This window comes from Antedon mediterranea, chromosome 9 (assembly GCF_964355755.1).
Source record: "Antedon mediterranea chromosome 9, ecAntMedi1.1, whole genome shotgun sequence".
Taxonomy (NCBI): domain Eukaryota; kingdom Metazoa; phylum Echinodermata; class Crinoidea; order Comatulida; family Antedonidae; genus Antedon; species Antedon mediterranea.
Genome location: NC_092678.1, coordinates 9280419 through 9293483, shown reverse-complemented (window position 1 = coordinate 9293483; position 13065 = coordinate 9280419). Strand labels below are relative to the sequence as shown.

General features: G+C 34.7%; 1 protein-coding gene across 2 annotated transcripts in view; it reads right to left on the bottom strand.

Annotated features, from left to right (window-relative positions):
* Positions 1 to 13065, bottom strand: part of LOC140059424 (ER degradation-enhancing alpha-mannosidase-like protein 1) — an 81848-nt gene that overhangs the window by 39722 nt on the left and 29061 nt on the right. For both annotated transcript variants that reach the window (XM_072105331.1, XM_072105332.1), the window contains exons 5-6: positions 11890 to 12073; positions 2603 to 2694 (exon numbers count right to left, since the gene is read on the bottom strand). In XM_072105331.1, coding sequence (XP_071961432.1) covers positions 2603 to 2694; positions 11890 to 12073 — 276 coding nt within the window. The remainder of the gene's footprint in view (positions 1 to 2602; positions 2695 to 11889; positions 12074 to 13065) is intronic.

Here is a 13065-nt window from a genome sequence, read left to right as displayed (position 1 = left end):
ATAACGAAATATTAATTGTTTTCATGTTTTAATAATATACCACTTTGTGAGTCCCGTGTTCTCTGAACGTAGGGGAATGAGCTGTTAGGAGCTCATTGTACTAAGCCTCGGGATTATGTGGTAGGGTGGCCAGTTCCTTTCCACGTCGCCTTTTTTCTTCCTAGTATTTTCAACCAGGTACTCATTTACAGCTGAGTGGACTGGGAGTTGTCGGGAATTGAACCCGGGTCTATCTGTATGACAGTCAAGTGTCCAAACCACTCGGCTATCCAACTCCATTTAATACTTTTTGAAACTGTCACAGCCAATAGTTGATTGAAACTATACAACACTACTCATGTCATTCAGGGAGGGGTGGTGGTAGTTAAACTACAATAATAATGTTGATTGTACATAATACTGTAGATGGCGACTGAAAACGCTAGCTCATTATCTGTTTAAAAAAAATACCTATATCCAACCTCTACAGCACAAATTGAAAAAAATGGATCGAATTTCTGTTAGTGTACTTAATTTCCCTTTGTGTTATTAAGATGCCTGAGGGAATACACACTTGTGGAGGAGAGATTGGACACTAAGGGCGCGTTTATACAACACGCTATTACACGCATATTCAACACGCCTACGAGAAGTGTGTTGTATAACATCGAAGAGATTCCGTGTAATGAGATTTTAATTGCAAAAAAGCCATTTTGTGGATTCCCGGTTGCTGTTGGCGTGTTGGAAGTGTCCTCAGGGTATTGTTTTGACCTCTCGTTAAATAAAAGTATGTGCTGTGAAAATGTTGACCAAATCTAGTAGATAATTGTGCTTTTTTTTGCATATTTTAACCGATTTAGCACTTAACATTAACGCTAATCAAATGTTGGCATAATTTGGCAAAATGTAGCATAGTTTTATCCTAATTATAAAACATTTTTTTTCTAATTTCAAAAGCAGATTTAAAAAATCAATAATTGAATAAACTAAATTTTAAACGAAATCATCCTTTATTAAAATCCTTAATATAAACTCATATTAATTCATAATGCATGCAAGTATATGTACAACTTAGGATTATGAACTACGGTATAACACGGTATTTGATTTCATGTATAACTGCAAGGTTTTTTTGGGATTGACCTCGGCCCGTGCAACACGCTAAAAATTAAAGACGTGTTCAAATTTAGGGTGTTGTATAAACACAGCCGAAGTAGTTGGTGGGGCCTGAGACAAATTTTGTTAAATGACACCTCTTTGATGGCCGGAAATGGTACTCTCGCACATTAACATTCATGATAAATGGCACCGCTAATTGGCGCGAAAAAACACTCTCATGGAGCATGCTACCATGAATGAGCAAAATGATCACACTTTTTTTCTCCTCCTCACACACGTGGACTATTTAAAGGACGATAATGTATGTTAGATGCGGATGCTCTGTGTGGAACCGTCGATTGTTTGATCATTTACTCGGTATTTTGTTTTGCGTTCAAAGTTCAATGCGAACGTAAGTCTAGAGGAAGCCCTGAAAAAACACACTTTTGGTGAGAAGGCAAATTCAATGCTTATTTTAGCTCTATCTATATTTATTTACAGCAATTTGTCTAGGAAATTAAATATATCAATGTATATGTGGTATTGATACAGTAGAAAAAAAACAATCAGACGCTATAATGTAAACTACAGTACTACAGTATATACCATATTATAGTGTAGTATATTAATATTCACTATAATCCTCTATAATGATGATACACTAAGCAACTGAGCCAAGATGTTTGCTAAGCTGCGTGACAAATTGTAGGCTATGAATCCTGTTTAGTCTAGAATCGAACGTAACAGCAAATGAGCTTTTTGCATCCATATATTCTGGGTGCAAGATCTGATGTATGGAACAAAAAAGCCATTGTTTATTTTGTCGCATTGTGGGTGGTTGGCAAAATATACAGAAAGTGTCGCTAATGCAAGTATTTTTGTATCGTTTGTCTATTGTCACAATAGAGAAGTTACCAAAAAAAATGTTTAAACTAGAAAGCCACTCCTAGAGTGCATACCTCCGCCTACTGTAAAATTCTCCTACATAAGATTTCTCCGGTAAAAAAATATATATATATTTGTGTGTGTATTAATGCTGTTTGTGATTTATGCTAATTTCACTACAAGCATGTGTATGCGAGTTTGGTGTAATGGTTATGTAACAAGCCTTTCAATTAACAATAGCTTCAGTTGACTAACAATAGAACAGCAACGCGAAAATCAAACGAGTGAATTTGAAAAGAAATAGGTTTTGTAAACTACTAGCATCAAAAAATGTGCACATTAAATCAAATTATGTTCTAAAATTACAAATCACAAATTATAACTCTTGCCTCTTGTACAAAAACGAAGTTTTTTGGACAAGTAGTTCTCGAGAAAATGCAATTTGAGTTTCTTTAAGACTGCTCGCCGGCTTTTGAAAAATGCTGTCCTATCTTTTTAACACTAGCATGGTCTGAAAAGTATACTAAAAAACAATTTTAAGTGATGCGCAACTTACATCACAATCCCATGCAGTGTGTGCAACAGAATTAGACTTTACAGTCATGAAAGTAAATAACTAATAAGGAAGAAAAGAGCATACTTTTAACAAGTATTCATAGAACGAATCAAGTCCAGCTCCCACTCCACTTTGTTGACCCATCCATTTTCCTGTTTGTATGTTAATTACATTTCCTAAAAATAAAAAATAATAAATTCTGTAACAATTTCAAATATCATAATTAATTAGTAGTAAAGCATAAAAATAATTCGACTGCAGTCATGTTTTAAAGGAAAATGAGCAATATGACTATATATTACAATGACAATTTGGGATATGGTGTTTCTCTATACACGATAATTACCCATTTAAAATTTATTATTATTATATTATATTAATTGTTGTGCAATAAAATTTATAAAAAAGATGAATGTAATTTGGCTTTTATTTTTCATAATTTATTTTCCCTTTATGCTATTTTTTTCTTAATTCCAGCATCAATTTCGCTCGATACACACAATATAAAACAATTAAGACTTTTATTATACCATAAAACAAACTGCAAAAACCTCATTTAAGCAGGCAGAGTAGTCAGAAAACTACTCAGCCTATTGTTTGAAATAACTAATTTATAGTAAATAATGTTAATAGTTTAATTGATGATAATATTAATCCAATAATGTGAGATAATGTGATTTGACATACATCCTATAAATGCGTGGTTTTTTTTATAAAAAGGAATCCTGATCAGCAAAAACACGTAAATCTATGAGTAATTCGATCCTATAGCCTTCTTGCAGGATTTTTGCTTAAAATAGGGGCAGCATTAGTCCCACCTCTGTGCATAATATAGATTTAAGAAAAACATATGATTTTTTAATAAATTGCAAAAAAAATACTATTTGAGATAAATTATTTTTGTGGTGGGCAAAGGGTTGGTCTACAGTTACACGTTTTTTGGATTTCCTGTTTTTTATCAAATCAATGATAAAAACTTTGTTTTTTCTATAAGAAATTATTATGGAATGCGTTTTTCCAACTGGATACTGATGAAGATACGTATAACAAATACAAATTTTAATTATTTTTATTGTTTTATAAAAATTATGCACAAATCAAAGTTTTAGGGCAAAATCGTAGAAATAAACACATTAAATTTTCCAAAAAATTACTATTGTAGACTGAAAAACTAACTATTATTGTTACGGAATTTTATTTTGCGTGTTGTGATGAACACGATCTTGCCCTATTGGGGCGCATACATTTTGGTAATTTGCGTATTATGTGACACCATGGTGGCCATTTTGAATCTTTTGGTTTTGACCAAATCAAAGATAAAAACTGCTTTCTATACGGAATGCTTACGGAATGTTGTTTTCCTACTGGAGGAAGGTAAGTAGAAATATATGAATAATATATGAAAATTTAGAATTAATTGTTATTGTTTATACAAAAAGAACAACATTTTATTTTCAACAAAATCATTTATTATCAACACTTCTCGTATATAAACATAAATACCGATTGTTCACCGTGAAACAAACTGTGATTTTTTGGTTTTCTTTTACTCATCATCCTCTTTTGAATAGTCCAATTTTGTGTGGTAGGCCCTGAAACAATCTTTATCAGCATGCAAACCTGGGTTACTTCGACAATCTTTGCAAATCCACACTGTCTTGATCTCTCTTCCAGCACTTGTGCCATGTCCACGAGCCCAGCACACTTTGTCTTTTTTGTTTTTTGTGTTGCCGTCTTTTCACGGGGAAGTGCTTCCCAGTTAGACTTTGTAATATTTCATGACGTGTTTCATCTTTGTTCAATCTAGGGCTTAAACACACACATACTATCAAAAGATCTTTGAAATCAGCCAAAACATCATTGGTAGATGGCCTGAACTTCCCCGGAGTTTGTGAGCACCTAGAGCACACTGCATGAACATTCTGAGAGCTATTTTCTTATACCACTTGTATGTTTTTCTTACAATGCTCACGCTGTGCAGCTGTTGGTCCACCATATCAACTCCTTCCATGTTGTGATTATACGCAATTATACATGATGGCTTGTGAATAAGATTTTTGTCTTTGTCACTTTTTGTAGTTGGGATCATAGCGGCCCTGCCTTCTGTATTAAGCATGCACACTTCTTTTGGTTTATTGTTAGATTTGTTTTTCAGCACCCAGAACTTTACCGCTAACATGTTTGCGACTCCTAGATCACTGGGGTAAACGCTTTGGGTTGACAGTGCCACAAAGGTATGTACTATGATCAAGTAGCCAGAGCTGGAGATGTATACAATGTGTGCATCATGTTTTATAGGAATACAGTACTGGATTATCTTTGAAAATATTCTCAGCTGAATGTACAATAAAACCTAGACATACGCCATCGGATGTACATACTGTAGTTCATAAAACTTGATTTCAAAACGTGTATGCGAATAAACACGCTGCTTTGTTCTCGAACCTTTCTGATGAGAGGCCTAATTTTGTAGAGCATGTCCCTATTGACATCCGTGGGGTCATGTGCTGGGTCTTCATTGTTTGCAAAATGTAGAAATTTCATTATCAGGAAAAACCTATCGCTGTTCATTATTTGGCCAAATATAGGTCTTTCTACTAAATCATCAGTGTTCCAATACATTTTTTTAGCTAGGCTTGTGAATAATACCCATCAGTAAGTAAACCGAAAAACGTCGGATCGATTTTCAGTTGATCACGGTTTGCATTGATGAACTGCTGAGCATATCTGAATAGTCTCCTGTACAATAATGTGAAAATATATCATCAGTAAAGTACTAAAAAAAGAACTCCTCAATTGAAGCATTATCACCAATGCTAACTTTGAGTCGTTCCCCACCAGATAATGGAATTTGCTTTGGTTAAAAACTATCATTTGGGTCAATGTCCCAATTTATAATTGTGTTCTGATCTCTTGCAGGACTGGACCTTTGTCCTCTAGCACGAGGCCAGCCGCTCTAACCTCCTCTTACACGTATGTCACCACGAATACATGCACCACACGTCTACCACGACCGTGCACAACTTGCACTGGCTCATCATCCGAATCACTTTTATTTTGATCAGTAAGAACGGCTTCACTCTCAACTGATATACAATCAGAACTCACTGCTTCATCGTCACTGTCAATGCCTGCTTCACCATCACTGTCCACAAACATATCTATAGTTTCATCCTATGAACCTGGCTTACAGGTTCATCCACATCCAAAGAACAATCACTATCGGAACTGACTGACACTGATTGACGAAACGATTGAATTGAATTATTGACATCAAAGTCATCCTCCGAATCAGCCAAATATCTGATTCTTAACTTCAATGACATCACATAGTCTTATTGCGCCATTTTGCTAATAAAAACAACTTTCTAAGATAGAAATAACTAGACGAGCGATAGAAAACTTTATAGAGGGTGCATGATTTTTAAGACAGTATTAAAACTATAGAGGGATGTTTTTTGCTGGAAAAAATTTGTAATGACTCTTACATAAATAAAAAACCCAAACGTACGTTCTCTATAAAAAAAATATTAGGCCTACATTTAAATGAATGTTAACAAATAAATATGCCTAATTAAAAGATGTTTACAATCAATAGTCATTTTGATTGGCACACATTTCTCCGAGACCTGTAAAATAAAAAAAAGATTTAAATTAAAAAATAATCACACCTCTAGGTTTGCGCCATCAAATTGGTAAGTAAGTCAGCCAATGGGTACCATAGGCGGATCTAGAAAATGCAGGGGGAAGATGGCAAATCCCCCTGAAGCTGTGGCTTTTTGGAGTAGTTTAGGTCATTTGATTCACTTTACGGGCACATAAATCTCGCTAATTTTCGTATAAATTTTAAGTAAGAATTTGATGAGGGACTAAAAAAATATGATTAACAAAGTAGGTTAGGTCTATTTTTTCTGTGTGTGCCGTCTTTCTACCGAATTTGTAACGCAATAGTTTTGAACTAAATAGTTGAAAACAAAGTACCTAATTTTTTAGGAACATGAAGAATGAAAAGCTCATAAATGGCATCTTGATAAAAAGACTATGTATTTTAATTTATTAATATTACTTAAATCAATGAAGTGTAATACTCACAGCTTGACTTGATAAAATAAGAAAATAATGTATTTTGTAGCCACTTTGTATTCTTTGGTTCTGGCTCCATGTTTGTCAACTCATAGGAACAATATTAGTCCAGTCAATCTAATGATATACCCACCACAAATTGCAATAGTAACAAAGTAAGTATTTTTGAATTCCATATAAAGTGTAGAACGACATACTAAAAGTCAACGAAAATCCAAGTATTGGGTCAAGGGGTCAGAGGTCAATAAAAGTCATTTTAAGTCAAAATTAATATGCCCCATTAATTACATATATTTAACCATTTGAAATACATTATATACAAGTGTGATTTATGTCATCCGAAAGCTTATTAAATTTCCTATTCAGTGATATCAAACTTATAGTCATAACATTTTATTTAGCATGTCATTTTTGCAGAAAAACACAACATAATGTGTCAATTTTGGCTAAAAATGTTGTTTTCGCTGTAAACAACATTGGTATACACACAGGGATACCCTGGGGTAAACATTTCAGTCCAAAGCGATACACATGACCAGCTCAAGATGCATATGAGTTCCTGTTCCTGTTGCTTCTGAATGATCTACATTCCATTTTTTTCCAGATGGCATTTGTGTTGCCATGGTTACAGTATTTATATTGGGATGTGTAAGTATTTTAACGATTTTTTAACCAGTAGAAATACAAAGATGTTCAACAGCAGTTTGACAATGACCTCCATGTTGTATGACGTTCGGACCATCTGGGCTGGATTGTCAACAGACCTGGTGATTGAAAAGGTTTCTATGAAAGCCTCAAAGAAAACCAAAGGTTTGACAAGAGATTTAGGAATGAGTACATCCAGACCAAATCTGCGTTGAATGTAATGCCTCGCAATAGTATCAGGGCGTTACTCCAGCAGCGGCCAACATAAGAACTTTGACCACACGTCAGGAACACAATAGCAATTGAAAAATCCATTTGGTTACGACTCAGAGACTTCATACCATTGACACGGGAGTTACTGCAGGTGACTCGGAATATTGGCAATGTGGTATTAAGCATTGAATATTTTGGACGGATGTTAGGCCAGAAAGTCTTGCAATGTATTCAAGATCCTGGCAATAAAGTACATACAGGCAAATATGTGTGCATCGATCCTACAGTTCCAGAGGAGACTCGAGGTGACAACAAGGAAGTTTTTGAACATGAACTTTGTTATCCACCAGCACTTTTTGAAACAACCAACTTACAATACTTTCAGCTAATAAACCAACATGATGCCATGTGGAAACAATGAATAGTCTAACACATCCAACTCACTGAATGATGTCCGATAGGCCTACATTCTAGATGGTAGTGCTCTACTGCACAGCATTCCATGGAATAGTGTAGAGACTTGATGCGATCTGCCATCATAGTCTTTGATGATTATGAAAGCGGCTCATCCACCAAAGATGGCGCACATGGTAAGGCGGGTCAGGTGGTAGTATCCCTGTACATTTTACCAGTGACATGTTCCACAAAATAGGATCACTTTCTGTAACAAACGACAATTTATAAATCTTCGTAATTAGTACCGGTACTTGAACAAAATGGCAATGAGTGAATGCAGCTGCTGATGCAGATGTTATTTCGGATAGTACAAAAAACCATTGAATCAGCAAACAGGAAAACATCTGTCATTATCCGATGACACGGATCTATCTAGTGCTCCTCTGCAATCAAGCATTTAAAACATCTTGTGATATTCTTTAGACTGGAGCTGAGATGCTGGACTATCAAACTGGTTCAAACAGTACATTTGAGAGACATCTGTGATAACCTTCTGTTTGCTCATGCGATACTGGTGACAAAACATACAGAGTTTTCGGAATTGGAAAACAAGTGGCTCTAAAAAAAGCTTGTCATTGCACTTATTTCTGACATTATGCTGTAGTCTTCAGATGCAAACAAGCTACAAAGGATGAGAAAATGATTTAGTGTGTCTGTACAATAGACGACCTGAAGAACGTTGAATGCCTTTGACTCCATCCCATCTACAAGTACAACCTTGCATATATAACTTCATAATCGTACCACAACCAAGGTACATAACATCATGTTCAAGTTCAAGTTATCTTTTAGCAATGGAGTGGGGTTGATATGTGTACCGAAGATTGGGGATGGAAGATCAGATGATGGAAACATGGTTCCTCTACACACAGACTTAAAGCCAGCACCTGAGTATCTCCTTGAAGCCTTCAGGGGTAACTATAACTACATGTGGTGAATGCAACGGCATTGCACTGTACTGATACCCGAACAAGAAAGTGATACTGATGACATAGTTGTGAGTCCTTTTCTATTTGAAGGATTAAACAATATCATCCCACACGGGGCAATTCAAATAAAAAGGTCTGGATTAAAATGATCTTACAAAATATACAAAAATATCACAATACACAGTACAATATAACAAGAGTCAAAGTTCAAGAATTTAAGAGTCGGGTGGCAACTGGCAAAACAGAATTTCTTTTACGGTGTGTTCTACATGCCAGGCATCGAAAGCGACGCCCATGAGGCATGAGCTCGAAATCACTGAACAAGGCATGGTTAACATTTTTTAGAATAGCTCTACTTTTTTCTAGAGTTTGCATGTCACAGAAGGAAGATAAGCTACGAAGTTGACAACCTATTAATTTAGAACTTAAATTAACAATTCTTTGTAGTGAGTTTCTCTTTTTGACCCTAAGACTAAAAAACCAGCATATAAAGTAAAAAAGTTAAAACGTTCTCAATAAAGGAATTATAAAAAACCCTGAGAATTACTTTATCGACATTAAAATGGTTCAGCTTCCTTAACAGATAAAGTCTCTGGTGCCCTTTCTCTATTGCCTCTGTATTTAATTCCCAGCTGAGATTGTCCTAGGTATTTAAAGGAATGGACAATTTTGCTGGTTCGTCATTTATGAGGGCTACCAGAGGGCTGCGTCCTTTCTCCTTCCTAAAATCTACAATCATCTCCTTGGTTTTGGTCACATTGACTTCCATCTAATGCGGAACCATGGCCGTCCTGTGAATTTTTAAGGAGAGACAGCAAGACAGTGTCGTCAGCAAATTTGACAAGATGACTATTGTCCTGTTTGCTGCGACAGTCATCCGTGTATATAATATACAGGAGAGGAGAGAGGACGCAACCCTGGGGAGATCCAATACTTGTCATTACGTACATTCGTTGATACTAAAATCATCAAAAATCTATCTATAGTAGGCCTAAATCATGAGTTGATTCCAAATTATCAAGACTCATTAATTAATCAGCAATACAGTAGTACATACCGCTAATGAATTCCAATGTTCTTCTAGCTAGCATCATTTTTCCTATTTCATGACGATACAATAGGTACAGGAAAAACATTATTTGCACCAAATACTTCCAATATATAAATAAACATAATTTAGTCTATAGTTACATAACAACTGTTGTATCAATTAGTTTTTAGAGTAAGAAATACATATTATACACATTTGTAGTTATTTAGATTTTATTGGCAGGCATAAATGTTACCTCTAAACACAAGTTTCATCAAATGCATCGGCAATTATGGAATAAGACATTGCAGTTAATAATTTTGTTAGGAAAAATTTGAGTTTTTGTAAAAGGTCAATGACCTTTTGACCTCTAGTTACGTATAACTGTTGTATTAATTGTTTTTTTAATGTATATTAGTAGGATATATATACTATACACATTGGTACTAAAGCTAATTAGATATGGTTATAAAACAATGGATTATAGGCATAAACGCTACCCCCTACCACAAAATTGTTTACATTACATTTGATCAAGAATCAATTTCAATAAGAATAGTACATCATTCCTTTAAAAAATTCTTCTAGTTAACATCATGTTTCCTATTCTATATATCGATAGGTACAGAAAAAACACAATTTTAATTAAATGCATCCACAATTATGGCATACGATATTACAGTTAATCATTTTTTTTATGGAAAAAAATGAGTTTTTGTAAAAGGTCAATAACCTTTTGACCTCTAGTTATATAAATAGGTGTTGTATTTTGGTTTTTTAAATTGCATATATTATTAGAAAGACATATATATTCTACACATTGATATCAAGATTATTGAGATTGGATTATAAAACCACAAGTTATGGGCATAAATGTTACCCCCTACCCCAAAAATATTTACGGAATAAAATCGCTATATAGTTGTTGAGATTACGTAAAAAATAAAGTGTTCCAATGCTTCAATTTTCGGTGACTTTTAATATGTCATTATAAACTACATTTGGAATGAAAAAAATCAATGTTTCGTTACTATTGCAATTTGTGGTGGGTTTACCTCTAAATATCACTAGATTGACTGGACTATATGGTACCATGCGGTTGAAATATGAATGTGGTTACTAATAGAAACCGTACATACAAAACAAAAGGCAGAGAGCTGCTGCATAAATGTTTAAATCAGATTTAACGTGAGAGATACGCTAGTGCATTTAACATTAATAATAACATGATTGTGCAATTTTTTTTTATACCTGGTTTTGGGGAGGTGGAGATGCCCGGGCCCCATGTGGGTACGAGTAAGCTAAATACTAATAATTAGGTACAGGTTTGCATGGATACGGGTTGGTTTGGGTACTGGTTTAGCCAAAGTGGGAATGTTGACCAATTATTTGGGTATGAGTTATAGCCAAGTTGGGTACAATTTGGCATGGGTACGGGTTGGTTTGGGTACGGGTAGACAATCACCCACTACTAATAGCTATAGCCATAGCCTAGGTTAGGCCCTACTTACTACTACTACTACTACTAGCTTAACAATAGGGCTAGACAAAAGCAACCTTTTGAGATTTCCTTTTTTAGAAATTGCCAAACCTGATGGCCTAGGCGAATTTCTAATTGGCAAAACAAGAAAAATAACTTTACAGACCACTTGTTTTGATACATAATAGGCCTAGTAACACGGAATATCAGTAGCCTGGTATCTATAACAACCAACAACAAAATACACTACCTACCGACCCTGTCAATTTTTGGTGTGTTTGGGAAACTAAACATTTTTTTGTTGGCATACAAAATGGCAGCAAAGTGTGGGCTTATTATATCAAATGTCAGCCATCATTTGATGTACATCATAATATGGCTACCATTTTTTTTTTGGACATGAAAGAATAAAGTGACATTTATTTATTTCTCTTTAATCATAAATTATCACATTCAACATCTCGCTTGTCTGTGTCCGATTTTCTCTCAATTTGAGTTGCTCAACAAATTATTTACATTTTTCCCAACAACCTACCAAGTAGTCCTGTATTTCCTGATCTATGCGCCCATAATACCTCAACAGAATGACGTGCTGCCTTTTCATAAACAGGATTAACAAGCAATCGACTCAATGTTCCAAACTCCACGAGCAGTGAGCCTGCTCCTGCTGTACAAGTTTCAATTGAACCATTATTTGGAATACCAGAACGAAGATTTACCTAAATGAAAGAAAAATCATATTGTGAAACTAAATAAAAACCATCAAAATATATATGTGGCCATAAATAATAAAATGACAAATCACAATAATACAGTGTAATATCATCACAAGTAACTTTAAATTGTTTATTTTCTTTTATCTACGAATGCTGAACGTCTTGCGACATAGTGCACTTAACAAGACTTCCCCAATCAGAGGGATCAGAGTAGACAACGTGAAGGGATTTAGATTAACCAGTTCGTTAGCTCGCAAAGTAGGACTATTCCATTTTTCAGCTGGTATATATGCTTATTGAAATCAATACCATGAGTATTTATTCCACAAAATGTCAATGGAAAAAAATTATATTTACTCACAGTATATTTGCCTTCGATTATAAAAAGAGGTTTACTTTTCACAGTTTACTGTCAGTAGTGGTGAAATGCTGATTAAAGGTCCCAAATTCCCCAATATCTGATTTTCCACCATTTTTAATGCAGATCCCCGCCGCCACGAAAATTGGTTATTTCCCCTGAAAATCTGGACGATTTAGGCCTAGCCTAGGCTATTGAATAAAAAGTAAGGGCCAAGTATGGAACCAACCCTCTGGTATCCCAAAGACACCGTTACAAATGTTTGAAGTTATACCATTGATATTAGTTACATGACATCTATCATTGAGGTAATTCTCAAACCAACTGATTAAATCTTCACTAAAAAAAAAATGTTTCAGCTTTTAAAGTAAAATACCATAATCTAATAACGGTATCAAAGACCTTCTTAAGATCCAACATAACTACACCAGTATATTGTCCAGAATCAATTGCATCAATCCAATTTTCTGTAATATTGATCGAGTAATGCAGAAGATGTAGAAAAATTTGGACGAAAACCTGAATGTTTATCATAAAGAAGACCATTTGTGTTAAGGAATGGGTATATTTGATCAAACACGACTCTTTCAAGTATTTTTGATAGTATATAGACAACACAGAAATGGGTCTGTAATTT